At 40.5% G+C, this 18,105-nt stretch overlaps 1 protein-coding gene across 2 annotated transcripts; it reads left to right on the top strand.

Moving 5' to 3' along the window:
- The first annotated feature begins 766 nt into the window (after positions 1-766).
- On the top strand, positions 767-17,068 carry dcaf11 (ddb1 and cul4 associated factor 11). Of its 2 annotated transcripts, none has more exons than XM_023286603.3 (15): positions 767-954; positions 1,281-1,500; positions 2,818-2,945; positions 3,808-3,926; positions 4,090-4,154; positions 4,391-4,491; positions 5,418-5,564; positions 7,368-7,422; positions 7,800-7,868; positions 8,099-8,156; positions 11,182-11,367; positions 11,561-11,714; positions 12,282-12,434; positions 12,536-12,642; positions 15,874-17,068. In XM_023286603.3, the coding sequence occupies exons 2-15, from the start codon at positions 1,295-1,297 to the stop codon at positions 15,937-15,939; spliced, it is 1,614 nt and encodes a 537-aa protein (XP_023142371.1). In that variant the 5' UTR covers positions 767-954; positions 1,281-1,294; the 3' UTR covers positions 15,940-17,068. The 2 variants fall into 2 exon arrangements, with proteins under 2 accessions (XP_023142371.1, XP_023142370.1); XM_023286602.3 differs by having other exon boundaries at positions 767-982.
- Positions 17,069-18,105: the final 1,037 nt, after the last annotated feature.

Raw genomic sequence — 18,105 nt, 5'->3', positions numbered from 1 at the left:
GGTTAGACAGGTTTAGAATGACTAGAAGAGCAAACACAAGTTTTGCCTGAGAGCTTCGAGCTGAGGGAGGTCTGCTACACGAGTGTTAATTAACACGTATTACGTAACACCAACGCGCTTACGTCACACTGCGTCGTACGCACACACGTTTCTGCGGCAGGTTCCAAAACGTTGAGCTCCTTGTTTGACCGACGCTGACTTCAGTCACTTGACGGAGGAAAATGACTACAACACCAATGTTTTCATGTAAACTCTCAACGTTTGGTCGTTTATGGCACTAAACAGCACATGACTTCACCTACCAGCTAGCTGTTGTTAGCTAATATGACCTCAGGCAGTAAGGTAGATTGAAAAAACTATCTCTACTTACTAAACTTTAGGCAGCAAGTTGAAGTTAAGCACTTACAGGCTGAAGCATGGTTGGAGTCGCAAAATAAACGATAGTACTGCACCACATTAAGACCCACATTAACCCTGATTTTTTTTAATGTTAGAAGTTGTAATTCCAAGCTTTTACTCATTCCATGTCTTGCTATAATAGTTGCTGCAAACGTTACTCTGTTACTTCTTATATATTTGTAAAAATAAAATAATACTTTCATGTGTAATTATTACTGACCCATATTTTTCAGAGGTTATAGACTCTTTATTGTTATAGTGCGTGTTATTTTACCATAAAAATGTGGTCAGTCGAGCTTTCAGCCAATGACGGGAGCGCTGCGAATCACGTGACGGCGAGAGGGCACGAGGGGCACGCGCAGGGCTTTTTTCACACTTTTGTAAACAACATGGCGATTCACGGACTGGCCGTGCTAACCGACTGACCAAACACCGCGCTGTCAAACCTCCAGCCTGCTCTTCTCCTCAGCGCCGTACGCCGCACCGTGCGGAAGCCGTAGCTCTGACGGACTGTCAAGTTAGCGGCGAAACGACAAAAAGCTGGACCGAGGAAGCGTAAGGAGGACCGTCTGACAGCCTGACGGTAGCTGCTGTTGTCGTTAGGTCGTTAGCATGTTTAGCTAGCTGGACAAAATCAGCATCTTAAACGTGATGAGCTAACAGTCACGCCGGTCGATTTATTTATCTATTGGTTTGTTCGAGTCGAAAAAGTAAAGTGGCTCCCACAAATAACTTCTGTCAGTTTAGTTGCTGTAGATAAAACGTTATCATCTGCAGCCATTTATTACCTAACGCCTGTTTTTCCCGTCTCCTTGTGTTTGATTTCACCTGACATCCTCAGGTAAAACTAACATTTATTTCCTCGTTACTCTCCCTGACAGGCTCTTTTCAGTCTATGGGCTCTCAGTCCAGTTCTGGGATGTCTGGTGGAAGGGGCTCTTCCAGTGGCAACCCAGCTGAGCAGTCTGAAGGAGCAGAACCGAACCAGAGCAGCAGCAGCAGCCGAGGCCGCAGGACGGCGGACCGGCAGCAGGGAGACAGACAGTCGGCATCAGAGGAGGACGTTGACTTAGCTGAAGTACTGGCTTACCTACTAAGGAGGTAAACTGGGAGGATTTTCTAGTTTGAAATGCTGACACTGACAATAGCACGACAAAAATAACACGCACCTAGCATCATGATAGCTGGACAACAAAATCTAAACATCTCAAATAGACTTCATAGAGAGCTGAGATACTAACAAGTTATTTTGGTCAAAGTGGATGATCACTATCATAAATCGAAAAGCCTTGTGAGCAGAAAAATAGACACACCTGTGCGATGCAGTGCAATATAATATCTCTGCAATATGCCCTATATTATCTTTCATAAGAGCGCTGGAATTTCTCTTTATTTCTGCTCACTCGGCATATACATTTAGTTATGTCAGGGTGTCAGTGCACAAAACATGCACACAACATCAATTCATCGTGTTTCATGTTTTGAACTGATATATTTCAGGATAGATATTTAGAATATGAAACCATTTACAGAGAGGATAGGTATCACTTGTCAGATGTATATTAGCTTCTGGACACTCTTCAAATGGTCCAAAATGGGCTGAAAAGTAAGGTTGTTATTACGTCTTTGCTACGGGAGCAAATAATTGAAACATTACTTTGCATTCCACTGCTACTATTTATCAATAATAATAATAAATTTTATTTGAAGGTGCCTTTCTTGGTGCTCAAGGACACCATACAAACAAACATCTCCATATATACACATTACAAACTAAAAACATTAAAAACAATAGAGACAGGTCTATTGGCATCAGGTGGAATATGCAGTTTTGAACAGATGTGTTTTGAGTTGTGATCTGAAATAGAGGAATGAGTCCATGTTTCTCATTTGGGGTGGCAATGAATTCCAGAGACTTAGTGGTGAGACGGGCAGAGGGGACAGACACGTGGATTTTCAGTTTCATTTAAGTGCATGTGCAGATCTGGGAAGTTTTGGAATATTTCTCTGTAATGGGTTTCAGCCCTTGGAAGTGATTTTTGACCGTGTCAGGGTCTGTTTCAACAGCACAGCAGAAGAGTCAGAACTAGAAAGAACAAGGATCTGAAAGAGTTGAAATGAATTCAAAATAGTCACTTTTTTCACTGCAGTTAACATTCAACTACCCTCAAGCGAGCCACTGATCTCCCACCTGTTGAAGTGGAGCTGCTCAGTGGTAAAAGAGTCGCTGTCATGCAGGCTGGCTGGTGTCTTTCCATTTGACTCTAGGGCTGCAACTGGAGCACTTTGTCCTCTCCGTCTTTGTTGCCAATTACTCCTTTCAATTCTTCTCTAGGTCAATTTTTGCAGATTCCTTTGATCATGTGCTATGGCTCTGAGTGACTGGTTGTTGGGCTGATGTGGTGTTTGCATACGCAGGGGCCAGGTCAGGCTGGTCCATGGCAGTGGAGCCACGGGGCTGCAGCTGGTCCAGTCCTACTCTGACTCCGATGAGGACAGTGATGGAGCATGGGAGGGACGGCTGGGTGACCGCTACAATCCACCGGGTAACCGCTCATACACACTGTTTGTTGTCCATGCCATAGATTTCAGACAATAAGTCACTGCTTACGTGGCAGATCTCTTACCTAAATGTATTTTTAATCTTAAACCTACAATTTCGACAGCAATACAAGTTGGAAAGCTGGATTATTTGTGAGAACAGGAACACTATCTTGCAGTATTAAATATCATTGCTTGTTGTTTGATTTCAAGATAGTTTAAACCCACCCAGTAACGGAAATGGGATGAATGCACACCAGTAATATTTTATTTAAAGATGTAAATTGTGTTAGATGAATGTTATTGTCTTGTATTTTTTTTAAAATTTAAATTAAATATTATTAATGGAAGCTGATATTAAGTAAATAGTATTGAGAAATTGTTAGCCATTAACTAAGCATGATCATCTTTAAAGCTTTTAAAACCTAATTTACAACTCATGTTTTTACAGGACTAGTGAGGATTGAGTATGTTTTTTTCGATTTCTACTTGTCTTCTCTCTCCTTCAGTATAATTTGATGTCAGAACACATCAGAAAAACATGTTAGTTACCTACCTGTTTCTATTTCTTGTATATTATAGTTTATTATAGGTTTTTCTTTTGTACTTTATATTTTTACCTATTTTAACATTTTGTATTTATAAAGCCTGGTGCACTGCATTTCACTGCCGTACTGTATGTGCATGTGACGATTAAAAAAATAATCTAATCTAATCTAGTTTGCCAAGGTGACAATTGTTAAAAAGTTTTGCACCTTGTTCTCACAGATATGGAGAACCATCGTATCAGAATGTCTTTTGTGCAGCAAGTTCTGACAGTCAAATATGAACTCATACTGAGCCTTGTTCTTTGTAATATTTTTCTAGTGGACACCCAACCCGACACGCACGAAGTGGATCGGAGTGAGATCCGAACTCAGATCCTGCTGGCCACTGCCTCCTCTGCCTTGAAAGGCCGTCACAGTTTCACCCACATGCTAACAGAGGTCAGACCACAAAAAACATTTCAAAATACGTAGTTTTATTTAGTTTCTCAAGAAATTTGTGCTTGTTTCAACTCATGTTGTCCAGCTATTTAAGGTGTTTATCGCTTGGTTGTAACAGACAGTTTAGTAACCACTAAATGTTGATGATTCTTTCTTTGTGCAGAGGGAGCAAGGCAGATGTAGAGGTTCCAGTTTTTCCCATGGAGAGTGCAGTCGTATCCGTACACAGTAAGAAGCTTTAATTTTTAATTAATTTATTTTTTTACCAAATTAGTGTTAGGGGACATACAAATACTCACATTAGTTTAATCAGTTCATTTAAGTACTAAAAAATCTTGATTGAGCATTAACTTCTGTTGAATTTTATATGAGTCATAGCTGTGTAGATCATGTGAAAATGTACTATCTAGTGGAGATGACGAGGGACTATATATTAAGATATTGACCCTTGTGGTCCTCTGCAGTTTCCTGCCAAACTATGTGTCCCACAAGGATACATACCAGCAGAAAGCCTTCTGCGGAGTGTACAGCGAGGATGGCAACATGTTCCTCTCTGCCTGCCAAGGTAAATAACATGAGATCCAACATGAGAACCCGGAGTAACTGAATCAGATCTAACAATAATTCTTAATGTTTGCTTAAAGCTGCTGACACCACTAAATCGCCACAGCCATTCATGCAGTGTCATGTACAGAATGTGGTTCGGCACAGACAAGTATTGTTTGACTTTCCTCTTTTTTTTTTTTTTTTTTTAAACATCTTTTGTTCCAAACGAAATGATCTGATGTCAAAACAGCTTAAAGCTAACTGAAAAAAACATTTAGAAAGTATCCCTTGTACCCTTTGCTACTATTTCCTGATTTAACATATGACTTCTGCTTTAATAAAGTAGCTGTTTTGCAAGCAAACAGTGCAAGCAAGGGGCAACACGTCTCATCACCACCCACCTCCCAGTCATTTGATTACAGTGATTGTTCTCATCATGATTGCTCTGTTGATGCGCTGCTGCAGGAACTAAAATGGAAGCCAAATACCTGTCGGCTAAGGGTTTAAAGCTTGGATAGGCAGTTTTTTAGGGGACATCACTGAGTGAAAATGCCATAATAACCATTTAGGATAATGTATATCAAGTTGTTTGATAGAAAGCTAGATTTTTGCTCCTCTTAATGGCTTTCTAAATGAGATACAGTGGTTGATTAGCTTGTCTAGGTAGACTTACAGAAAACAGACAGGGGAGAGCTGCAGGAGGCGGTTTGTATTTTTTCCTTTCTCCAGATTTCTGTCTGGCTCACCTTTAAATGTGTTCCTAAATGAATTATTATTCAAATGTGCTTTTGATTAAAAGCCTGCAGTGTATAGTAGATGGAATAACTCTCTCTCAGCTTATAGTTCCAGACGAAAATTAAATTTTGTAAGAGCAACACTTCAGTCCTGTCAAAATTAGTGCATCTTTTACTAACAGAAATGTATTTTTTATGTTGCTTGCTGCAGACCAGAACATCCGCTTATATGACACCACTAGGGGACGATTTCACCTGCGGCGAACAGTGAAGGCCCGTGATGTGGGCTGGAGTGTATTGGACGTCTGTTTCACCCCCGACGCTCACCACTTGCTCTACTCCAGCTGGTCTGACTACAGTAAGGCTAGGACGCCTGTATATGATCAAATGAGAAAACAATTAGCCCGTCATTATAGTATTTCCATTTCTTGATGTTTCTACTGTTTTTATACTTGAATCTTTGTATTATCATCTCGCTTCTTAACGCTAGTTTTGTTTATGTTTCTTACTCCTAACGAACTGCACCTTGCTTCTCTTGTAACATAATAGAACTGCATTTGTGTGCATCTTAGCTTAGCCTTATGGACATTTATTATACGCAGATGAAAAGAGCTTGGAAAAATACAGCAGTTATTTCAGTGAACATCTGCCTGTAGTTATTGTGCCCGTGGACCAAATGTTTCAAGAATTTGATTTCTTTTATTCTCGCTGGAAAAATGGAAGTAATAGAGAGCACCTGGTCTAGTCATAGTATCTTCGATGGATAGATAGATGGATAGATAGATAGATAGATAGATAGATAGATAGATAGATAGATAGATAGATAGATAGATAGATAGATAGATAGATAGATAGATAGTAGCTTACATACAACAAAAAAACGAAGCAGGCAGGTTAGTAACCAGATTAACATTAAGGTTAATATATTTTTTTTTTAAAAACTTGCTGTACAATACTATAAACAAAACCCTTCTAAATTTAAAATCTATAGAAATACTAATTGTATTAAAAGTCAATATACAGTATTTAAACATTTCAAGGCACCATGACAATAAGGAATAAGGAAACTACAGTTGTAGTAAGCTACATAAGGTGCATAGACATTTTACAACCATGACTGAGACCTAGTCTAGGTCAGTCAGGTAGTGCAGGACTTCAGCAACTACTTCTAATTTCTTAAAATTCCGTATTGTTTTTTGTATACACCGATTAGCCACAACGTTTAAACCACCATCCTAATATTGTGTAGTTTTCCCTTACGCTGCCAAAACACATGGTAACAGACACAAACTGTAGGTGTCCTGTGGTGTCTTGACACATGGATGTAAGCAGCAGGTCCTTTGGGTCCTGTGGGTTGCAGGTGAGGCTTTTGTTTTGAGGGCACATGATCAGATTTATATATGAGGAGTTTGGAGGCTTGGTCTCTTGCCTTGTTCCTTGAGCTCTTCCTCAGCAGTGAGACAGGAGCACACTGTCCTGCTGAGACAGGCTACTGCAGTTTAAAAGTGCCATTACCATTGCGGGTGCACTTATTGACTGCAGCAATGTCTAAGTGGGTAGTATGTGCCCAAGTTTTCCCAGCAGAATGTTGCATTGTAATGAGATGATAAATGTTATTCACCTGTACGGGGCTTTAATGTTATGGCTGATTGGTGTATCTATGTGTACGATATATGCCTTCATATATACCATAAGCACTGCTTGCTGCTTCAAGTCCTACAATGCTATGTTTTGTGTTTTCTAGATGCAAATAGACTTTTGGAAAGTTGCCCGCTAGGGATGACACAACATAATGATGATTCATAAGTGTTTGAAATCTCACTTCAGATCTCACTGTTGAAGAAACTTCAGATTGCTAAAGAAATACTTACTGTGTAGGAAACTGCTGATTCCTCACAGCTCCCTGGTAAATAGGGAGAAATGTTTTAATTAACAAGAGAGTGATTTCTCTTATTATCTAAGTGTCGTTGCTTGGCAATGTTAGCCTAAACCGACAAAGGTTGCGAGATTTTTTTTTCAGATCAGTTCCCTGAACAGAGAACACTGCAGTTTTTCTCTTTGCATTTTTTAGCCCCTTGACATGATAAATGGTCGTGTTCTGCCACAAGTGTGCACACTATGTTGTTATATTCATACACTCTGTCTGTGTGTCTCTCCACAGTTCATTTGTGCAGTATAGATGGAGACAGTGAAAACCACACCGCCCTGGACCTCAAGTTAGTGTTTCCCTCATAGTAACTTATAACATTACGGAGCAGGTAATCTATCATTCCTTACCAGCCGGCCCTCCTCTCCCTTCATTACCACCTGGATGAATGATGCTGTCAGAACTTGTCACCCCAACATCCATCCTCTCGCTCTGTGTGTGTTCCTTTTGTTAAACGGAGAGTTCATTATTTCAACAAAGCACTATCATTAAACTCATAGCACTCCTATTAATGACATTGTTTAAGACGTGATGCGTGCCGTCATGAAGCTTTTTGGTGTGGGATGACATACAGTAGACATTGGAGTTGTGATTCACATGTCTTGTTATCGCCGCCATGTCAAACCTGCTTGTGTGTGTGTGTGTGTGTGCTGTTGTGCTTTGTAGTCCAGATGAGAGGAGGTTCTGTGTGTTCTCACTGGCTGCGTCCACAGATGGCAAAGAGATCCTGGGAGGGTGAGTACAATTTTGCTTTTATGTTTCAAGACAGTGACTGACTGAGTTGAAACCAGGACTGAAGGCTCTTTTAGAAATGTAAATTCAAGTTCTTTTCTTCTAGATGGAAGTTAAATGCACTTGTTATAACCAGCGCTGTGAATTACATTTATAGTTGATATTAAAATGAAACAGATTAGGTTTAGCATGCTTAATCACATTTAAACAGTTTTTCTTCTCTCTCCTTTCAGAGCAAATGATGGCTGCCTTTACGTTTTTGATCTTGATCAGAACAAACGAACACTGAAGGTGAGCGTGCCTTTGGTTACACTTGTTCCTGCTCCTTTGCTTTTCCATGCCTGTTTCTGCATCCCGTCCACCTCTGTCTGTTTGTGCTTTATCCTGTGGTCAAGGTGAGCCAGACAGTGGAGCTAAAAGTGTGCCAGCTTACATAAAGTTTTACACCATCCTGCTGTCTAATGTAGCAGCACAGAGTCCAGTTCCACCCTGCAGTGGGACAGTGGGGGTTAAATCCACCTCCCTCCTCCTCCCACAGACACCCTCTGTGTAGAAGTCACTAGATGACCTCTACCATCTGCTTCACCGCTGTCGTACGCTCTTCCTCAGTCTGTCCCTCCAATTACCTCTGTGTTATGGTGTCTTTTTGTCCCTTATATCTCAACACCTTACTGCTAATTTTTTCTATTCTTTCACTCCCCTTGTATGTGAAGCTTCTACTTAATATCACACATCTCACATAAAGCCAAAACTAACAATGGATTCAGACTGATGTAATTACCCACAGTGTTTTTCGGAGCTGAATGCTATCATGCTTACAATGGCCCTGTTCACACATGGCATGCGTCTTTGATAATCTGATCAGTGGACTAGTAGAGTACTCTAGTATAGGTGTGAATGCAGCCAAGATGGAGGATGCATTGAGATCTGATCACTTAGGTTGCAGTAGGAGTAGGTCTATGTTCACCTTCATTCTTTTAGCTGTGTCTATGCAAATGTGCCTCAGGCCTTCATGAAGGACAACCCGCTCAACTGACGTCCTCTGTATAATCCCTTTTTCATTCTCAAATTCTGCAAACTGCATTTGTCCAAGAAAATTTCTAAAAGCCCACTAAGCTATACTAAGATTAATTCGAGCATCTGGAGCGATTTGTTTTCCCTGGTACACACCATGGAGTGAAACTAGTTCGTATTGTTTTAATTCTCTTCACATTTTAATTTCCATCAGATTAGGCAAGTACAGGGGTCCTCAGGTTACGACGTCCTCGACCTACAGCGTAAAAGTAAAAGTACATCGATAATTCTGCCTTAAGGTCAACACACCATGGAAGTGAAATTAGATTTAATAAAACGCTCAGATCAAGGCCAAACACCAACAAACATTGCTATTATTAGATCAAGTTGTAAAAACAGTGGAATATATTCTTTTATCTTCTTGTAAAATGACTCATACATGCATGAAAATCATTGTTATTCACGTCTTTTATGAAGAACTGATCAACATCGTGATGCACCTAACGGCTTTGTTTACATTTTCTCCGGAGTTCCGACTCGGCAAAAATCGACTTAGATCAGTCTGTAGGAATGAATCTCCGACGTGAGTCAAGGACCTCCTGTAAATGCATTGCTGCCTCCTGCTTGTTAAAAAACAACGCATTTGTACTTTGCAAACATAAATACTGCATGTGGCTATTTGCGTTTAGAGCAAGAGGTGAGATTAGAACAAAGGTGGCCATTTGAGACGCATGCGGAGACGCATTCTACACTGACATGTTTACAGCTGTCCACTAGTAATCAGATCTGCCATTACATGTGGTAACGCCTGGTGTGAACAGAACCAACGACAGCGCTAGCGTGATGTTTAGGAGGTATAATATTTGCCATGCTCACCATCTTAGCTAGAAACCCTCTGCAGTTTTTTTTTTTACCTTGTTCATATGGTGTGGTTTGTTTGATGGAGGACACATCATGAGCAAAATAAACAGTCGACACCAGGGCTGAGTGTTTTTCACCTTGACTCACCTTATCTCAAAAACACAGATTCAGACATCTTTGTTTTCATATGTAACAAACCAAAGACTCCAATTCTGTTAACTTGCAGGGTAGCACTCTCTGTATCATTATTCTTACTCAGAAACAGTTTCCAGTTCAAACATGTTGAATTACTCCAACACTGCAAATTACCACTGCATAGTGTTAAGCAATTTTACAGCATTTGTGCACAGTTGTAGATTGGTTGCTGTGCTCCAGCTGCAACAAGTAGGGAGGAGTGTTTGGAGAGAGGTGGGGAATTCATAGATGGTCAGATTCTAGAGGAGTCACATTTAAGCCATTTCAACGCACAAACAGATTATTTTAAATGAAAACGCTTCTAAATATGAGTTCTAAGATGAGTTTTTAGGTTTGTAATCAATGATCAGAGAGGGACTTTGCTGTATTACTACACTAATATTTGCTAATTAGTCCAGCTGAGTCTGACGGGAATGTCCTTCGTTTTGGAGATATTTGGCATAAAGGAAAATGTTTCACAAAGTCAAAAGCTGACCTGATGATGGTGCTGGAAGAAAATGCAGAGAATCATCAAAGTCAGTAGAATTTGTTCTTGTGGGACCATGAATACAAGATTTTATGCGTAGATCTGCATGAAATTTTGACTGACTCTCCAGAAGCCAGAGCAACACTTCATGAAACTGCCGTTGTTAGAATACAATCTTGCTTTTCTAACCTTAAAAAAGACTTAATAGTTGACTCCATTTCTACAGATCACAGCATATTTGCAAGTACGTTTCTACACAATATATTTAGAATATAGAATAGAATATCCCTTATTAGTCCCACAAGGAGAAATTTGCTATTTATATTCTGTATAATAGTGACAAAGACCGACTTCTATAAGATTTTCCCTCCTTCCAACTCTCTTTTTGCCATTGTGTGATTGTAAATGTTTGTATTTTTAGCTATTGCACTGACGCACATGCTGCAAAAAAAAATAACACCCTATGTAACTCAGTTAATACATCCTGTATGACTACATTTCCAAAGCACTGCCCTGACCGTGGACTGCAGAGAACTGTACCAAAAAAGTAAAAGTCTGAGCCTTAATATGCTTCAGTCTTGCAGAAAATGGGTCTGCCATCACCCCTGTGCATGCACAGACACGCACAACCACAGGAAGACATTTTTTCACACAGACATGTGTATTACAGCGTCTCCCACACAAAGGAAATCACACAGTCTCACACACATGCTCACTGGTATGCACACACACCCCACATAGAAACACTGACTCTCTTTCTTTTGCGTCTGTCCTCATCAGATTGATGCACATGAGGACGACGTGAATGCGGTGGCGTTCGCCGACAGCTCGTCCCAGCTGCTCTTCTCTGGCAGTGACGACGCTTTGTGTAAGGTGTGGGACAGACGGACGCTGCGGGAGGACAGACCGCAGCCTGTCGGACAGCTGGCCGGCCACCGAGACGGCATCACCTTCATCCACAGCAAGGTGGGGGGTCGAAGAGAGGAATGCTGCTGCTATTTTATCGCTCTGTCAATAAAAAGTTCCCCAAACGCTCTGTATAGTTGGATGATTAGATGGAATCTGATGAAATGACAATATTAGCTCAGCTCTTTGTATTGATTTAACACTCCGGTTTGTTTTCTCATTTTTTTTTTTTTAAATGTTTATAATGTGCCAGGGGGATGCGCGCTATCTGATCAGCAACTCGAAGGACCAGTCCATCAAGCTCTGGGATGTCAGGAAGTTCTCACCCAAAGAGGGATTGGCAGCTTCCCGCCTGGCTGTCACCCAACAAAACTGGGATTACCGCTGGCAGCAGGTTCCCCAGAGAGGTGAGGAGGGGAGGAACGAGGGAGGCGAGAGGGAGGGACCGGTGGAGAATGAGTCAGGAACAGAGGAGAAAGGAAGAGAAGTTGGAGGACAAGAGGAGGAGAGGTCAGACGGAGAAAGAATAGAGGAGGAGATAAAGACAAAATGACATTATAAAAGAGGTAGAGCGTGAGACAACGACAGGAAGATGAAACATTTGTGTGTGTGGTGAGGGTAAAAGGATATGACAGTAAAACGATGCATAGGGAGATGAGTGATTACCATCACTAGTCAAAGGAGAGGGAAGGCGTAGAGGGGAGGTGAAGGATAGGAGCTCTGATAATGAGATAGCAGGGAAAGAGGGAGAGGAGATAAAAACTTAAATGGGAAAAAATGTAGTGTAGTTCCGTACTTTTGGTAGCTTCTTTTTAATATATGTTATTCGTATAAAAACTGATTTGAGGCCAGGTGTACTTGTAAGGCTTGAAATTAGCTAAAATTTATTTTAAAAAATCTCAAAACTAAAGAAATCCACTTTCCAGTTCTTTGTTTTAACAGTGTTGTGTTTGTTTACTTGCCGGGTCTTGCAGCCCTGAAGAGACACAAGCTGACAGGCGACACCTCAGTGATGACATACCGGGGTCACGGGGTTCTGCACACCCTCATCCGCTGCCGTTTCTCTCCAGAGTTCAGCACTGGCCAGAGGTTCATCTACTCTGGCTGTTCCACCGGCAAAATCATCAGTGAGTGTCTGTCTGTGTGTGAAAGTCAATCTGTAGCCTGTTTGTGATCCAACACGTATGTACAATCAGCTAAACTGTTTGCACTGGTAATATGTGTGCAGTCTACGATGTGCTGAGCGGAACGGTGGTGTCCAGACTGTCGGGCCATGATGCTTGTGTGAGGGACGTCAGCTGGCACCCATATGAGGACAACATCATCAGCAGCTCTGTGAGTGCTGTTAATGCAAACTGTCCTGCTGGAATCAATGTGTAAAAGCTTGGGATCATAAATATTACATTAAATCCTAGGACAGCCATTTTCAGAAGTTGTAAAGGGTTTTAATTGAGCAGCGTTAAACTAGGCAGCCTGAGAATTTGATATGTTTTCTGGCAATTACGAGGATTAAAGTGGACCATTTGCAATGAAAAAAAGAGCTTTTTTTCTGCATATTGCAGTAAATTGTCCTTTTTAGCAGTTTAGCCATCTGTAGAGGAAACTAGACTCCTTTTTTTTTTTTTAACCAAATGGAGAACAACATTAAAGCTGTTGCCCCCCATACCAGCAGCAAAACGTGAAATGTTTAGACTACAGGAAAGAAGCTACAGCATCCTGAGATGTGCTTCTGACATCTCCAGTTTAATTAGTGAACAGACATTGTGATGTAGCTCCATGGTTAATGTAAAGTACTTCCATAAAATATCAAAAAACATGCATTTGAGGCAATTACAGTGTGAAGGCCTTGTACATAGATGAGATGTGCAGGGTTAGCTTTTTTCCTGCCTAAAAAAGCAGCGTGTCTTTTACACATGGTGCCAAAACCTGCTGTTTGGTTGCTTGATTTAGTGAATGAAGCTACAGAGACGGCGTAAAGCATGCCACCATCTATAAAAAGTAGGGCTGGCCTGAATAGCAATTTCTGGGCTCCAGATATTCGCCCCGATTAATGACGAACATCTGAATATTCGGTTCGGTTCGTAACATCCGACGGCATGGAGGTGCGCGAATTGACGAGCCGTGACCGTAACCGTAACAACCGAATATTCGGATATCCAGATATTCGGGTCCAGCCCTCATAAAAAGGTATCATCAGTCAGCACAGTACTTGACAGAGCAAAGGATAAAGGATAAACTTTATTGATCCCACAGTGGGGAAAGTTCACTGTTACAGCAGCTCCAAAGAAAAAGTAGGAAGGCAGTGCAGGAATAGATAAAAAGAAACACAGTAAAAGGACTGCACTGCAAAAATTGCAGAAAAAAAACATTATATACAGGTGATTCTTTTTTTTTCTTATAAATATCATGTAGAAGATTATGTACAAGAGGATGAGGTATCAAAGACGCTAAGGCTACATCCATACGTTATCTTTTCATTTTACAACAGGGTTTTTAAATTTAAGATGATCTCCAACCAGATAAGCATTTTAGCACAGTTTCAGAAATAATCTCCATTTGTACTAGCACTCGTATAAATGCATATCACGTGACCTTTCACATACACTTCTCACCAGTGTAAGAAAGAAACAGAGGGTTGGTTGGTTATAAACCATTCTCCAAAAAAACACAATTTGTGAAAGCAAGACCAGAGATTTCTTTGCTTCAACCAACAACAAAGTGGAGCTGCGACTGAAAATGAGTCTCACAGGCTGTATATCTTTGTTGGTGCTAGATTGGGTCGGCTTGAGGTAGTAACCCAACCTATCATAACCATTATTCACAGCAGAACGGTCCTACCAATGCAACCCTCTGACTTGTACAACCTAGCATCAACTGTTTTGGTTGTCTTCCTTTAAAAGGTAATGTAATATGGGCGTGATGAATCATAGAGAGACATAAGAAACAAGAGAAGCACTCAGAGAGCGCAGTACTCCACCAAGGCTGCTCAGTCGTATGATTTCCAACAGATAAAATCTTTAAACAATTCGTGGTCCACAGCAGTGGATTTGCAGTAGGATCGCAATCATGTGAGCAGACAGCTGACGTAGTGTTCACTTGTTGTCATAGTTATAGTGATGCCGTGCCGCTATCTCGCAATGATACAGAAATCTTTAACAAGTCCATGGATCCAGACTATAAGCCACATCACTGCCAAAATCTAATCAGGTGGTCCTTGTGTCCCTGAAAATTTCATCCAAATCTGTTAGTCCGTTTTTGAGTAATGTTGCGAATGGACAGATAAACAGACGGATAAACCAACGCCGATCGTCACATAACTCCACGTTCCTTGGTGGAGTTAAAAAAACAGCCAATTATGAAGTGAACATGAATGTCTTTGTTATTGTTTCCAGAAGTCTAGTGGCCGTCGAGACTAAGCAGCACCAGAGTGTTCAGAATAGAACAGAGACAGCAGCATTTCCAAAAGTCTCTCTTTTAGAGATCCTAAAACACCAGACTAGCGTCAACATTAAGTATACAGTGGTCCCTCGTCTATCGTGGGGGTTACGTTCCAGACCCCCCCGCGATAGGCAAAAATCCACAAAGTAACGACCTTATTTATTTTATTATTTATATATATTTTTTAAGGCTTCTAAACCTTCCCCACACTCTTATAAACACTTCCTATGCTCTTAAACACTTTCTACACTCTTTAACCTACCTAATTTTAACAACATCTAAAATTCTATATGGGTACTCACCATTGAATATACTACAACTTAAATGATGAAGATGATGGTGAATTAGCTGGGCAGTACTGATAGTGATGAGATGAATGTAGAGCACAGTGAGAATGGACAAGGCAAGATGCTGAACTCATGCTGTACATGGTAGATGAAAGAGAATGATGCTACGGTCGCTGAGCCAATCAGAGCCCAGCGCTGTACGCTCCACATTTTATTTCGATGCAGTATTCTTTTAATATGTCTTAATTGATTTTTTTTAAGTAGTTTTTTATATGGTTTTAATTTTTTTAGACTAGAAAATGGTAATTTTACAGCAAAAATAATTAAAATAATAAATATTTAAAATTACCTATATACCACAAAATCCCATGATATTGCGAAAAATCCACGAAACCAAATACAGTTTAAAAATATGCAATACAATGAGACAGCGAAAAATGAACCGCGATATGGCAAGAGACCACTGTAAGTGTTCCCGAAGTTATCAGAAATAATTTATTGATCCCGGGGGGAAATTGCTGATGTTACAGTTGCTCCCATTCTAAGTCAGAAATATAAACAGTACAAAATATATAGATAAACATAAGTACAAAATATGAACTAAAAACAAATATAAGTAGAAACAATATAAGCAGAAATGTAAAATGTGCTTTTCTCAAGAAAAGTAAGTGTAAATATGGTGTGTGTTATATGTGTTTTGTCAGCCAAGTTAAAGAAAGTCACTGAAAAACTGGGGTACGTAAAATCACAGGACTACAGGACACCAGCAGAAGGTGCTGATGTTTTGATTAATCATATTTTTACCTCTGATCCCTCATTCTCTGCCGTCTTTTGCCTACAGTGGGACGGAGCGGTGCGAATGTGGGAACACAGACAAACCCACCCTCTGGATGAGGAGAGAGACTGACAAAAGCAGAAACACAGCAAGAGAAGAAGAGACAAAGGAAACGATGTGACGTCACCGCTGACGGGGCGACACTCGCCCAAACACAGCAAGGCAGTAAGCTCAGGCGGACCGGGAGAGACTTCAATATTTTTAAATTCAATGCTGGATATTAATGATTACAATTATAGTGTGGCTGAAGTGTTCATTTGGAAGGCCTTGTAGCCTCAAGTGCAGATTAGAGCACAGTGGGAACGTCACAGACTACTTCTGTATTTCTTTTGTTTCTGCCTCACTGTCTTGCGCAGAATAAACAGGCCAAAGCTTTTGAATCGAGCCTGAAACACGTCGCTTAAAACATGCTGAAGCTCAAAGCGCTAAGCACTGCACTCAATGAGCTATGAAATGTAATGATAAGTTAGTTCTATAATAGGTGGGATATCGCAGGGAGGACGTGATGATGATAATGTTGTATAAATGTATAGTATTTTAATGGTATGTGCATTCAGGGAGTGTATTGGGTAGTTGTCAGTGTGCTGATTTGGCATCACTTTTGACTCTGCTGTTATGAATAGCATGAGCTGTCTCCTATTTTAGGGCCATCACATTTTAAGTCCACATTTAAAGATTGAATATGTTCTAATTATACTGATTTCTAGTTGCCTGAAGTCACAAATCCTAAAGCTGATGATCATGTAACTTTCCTGAGTTCACCACTGGTCCACCACCTCCTCACCTGTTTAAATACAAGTTCTTAGTGGCCAACTCACAATGCCGGAAATTGTTGTTTAACTCTCAATGTTTAAACCTCTTCTCAAGCCTGGAGGTGCAACTCTCATATTCAGACACAGCAATAGTCTGAGGTCTTGTTCTTGATTCTGGATCAGCACTCAGTTCTGTAAACACAGGCGTTGATTAAAAAAGAAGACTAATTTTGTTGGCCAATATAAACGCGTGATTTGTGTAAAAGATTTGCAAGTGTTTGATCGTATGTTAAAGTTAAAACTTGGTGACGAGGCTGGAGACGTGCGCATGGTTTAAAAGTTCCACACTGATCTGTATATGCAATTTTCAGGTGTTTATATCAAAGCCCACATTTCACTCTCAGACCGTTGTTTTACAGGAACAATAAAACCTTTAAATGTACCACAAATACAGTACGCTATCGTCATTTTTATCATTTACCCTTTCAGGCTTTAAACATGCAAGAGTTGCACATGGAAAAAAAATCATGCCCTGTTTACAGCGAGACGAGACAGATTTTGTCCATTTTCTACGGTTAACTACAGCTGCCAGATATCCATTAGCCAGCAGCACACACACACTGACAATTAGCTGCTACAAGAGCCGTATCAAAGTTGCCTGAAGGTCACTGTAATGACAGCAATGCAGTAAGTGGTCTAAAATTAGACTGAGATTCTTGGGCATGTCTGGTTTCATTCCCTGTTCCTGCTGATTTATTTCTTATAAAAGCCTACCAACACTGTTGGTAAATTGTATCATAATGTTCCAATTTAAATAATTAGTGTTTTGGATCATTTAGGTTACAATCCTAAAAAATGCTTGTCCTGATACAATATGTAGTAGTATTAAAGAGACTATATTATGTTTTTTTTCCCTCTCTCTTGTTTTTAAGCTGTTGTTTTGTGCTTGGAAAAGTTACAATGCCCAAAGTCTATGCCAATTATTCTCCCACTATTATCTCACTGCTTCTCACCTAGCTGAAGGAATTGACGGGACTCAACACCCCCACAATTAAATCAATTGTTCCTTGTATCATTTCTGATGGATAAGCCTGAAATGGAATCGTCAGCAGGCAGCTGACGTAGTGTTCACTTGCCGTCATAGTTACAGTGACGCCGTGCTACTATCTGGCAATGATACAGAAATTAAGCTTTAATAAACCTGTGGATCCAGACTATAAGCTGCATTGCTGCCAAAATCTAGTCACTTGGTTCTCGTGTCATTTCTGATCTTTCCTGAAAATTTCATCCAAATCTATTAGTCTATTTTTGAGTAACGTTGCGCACAGACAAGCAGACAGACAGACAATCCAACTCCGATCATCACATAACTCTGCCGAGGCTCCGCCCCTTTGGTGGAGTAAAAAGCTGGTCCGTTACGTGAGTTAAATGTTCTCTATGTCAGAACTTATTGGAAAAAAGGGTTTACATCTCTCACGAAGACACC

Source organism: Amphiprion ocellaris, chromosome 22 (assembly GCF_022539595.1).
Source record: "Amphiprion ocellaris isolate individual 3 ecotype Okinawa chromosome 22, ASM2253959v1, whole genome shotgun sequence".
In the NCBI taxonomy this organism is placed as follows: domain Eukaryota; kingdom Metazoa; phylum Chordata; class Actinopteri; family Pomacentridae; genus Amphiprion; species Amphiprion ocellaris.
The sequence above is the reverse complement of the archived record's forward strand: the minus strand, read 5'-3'. Positions and strand labels throughout refer to the sequence as shown.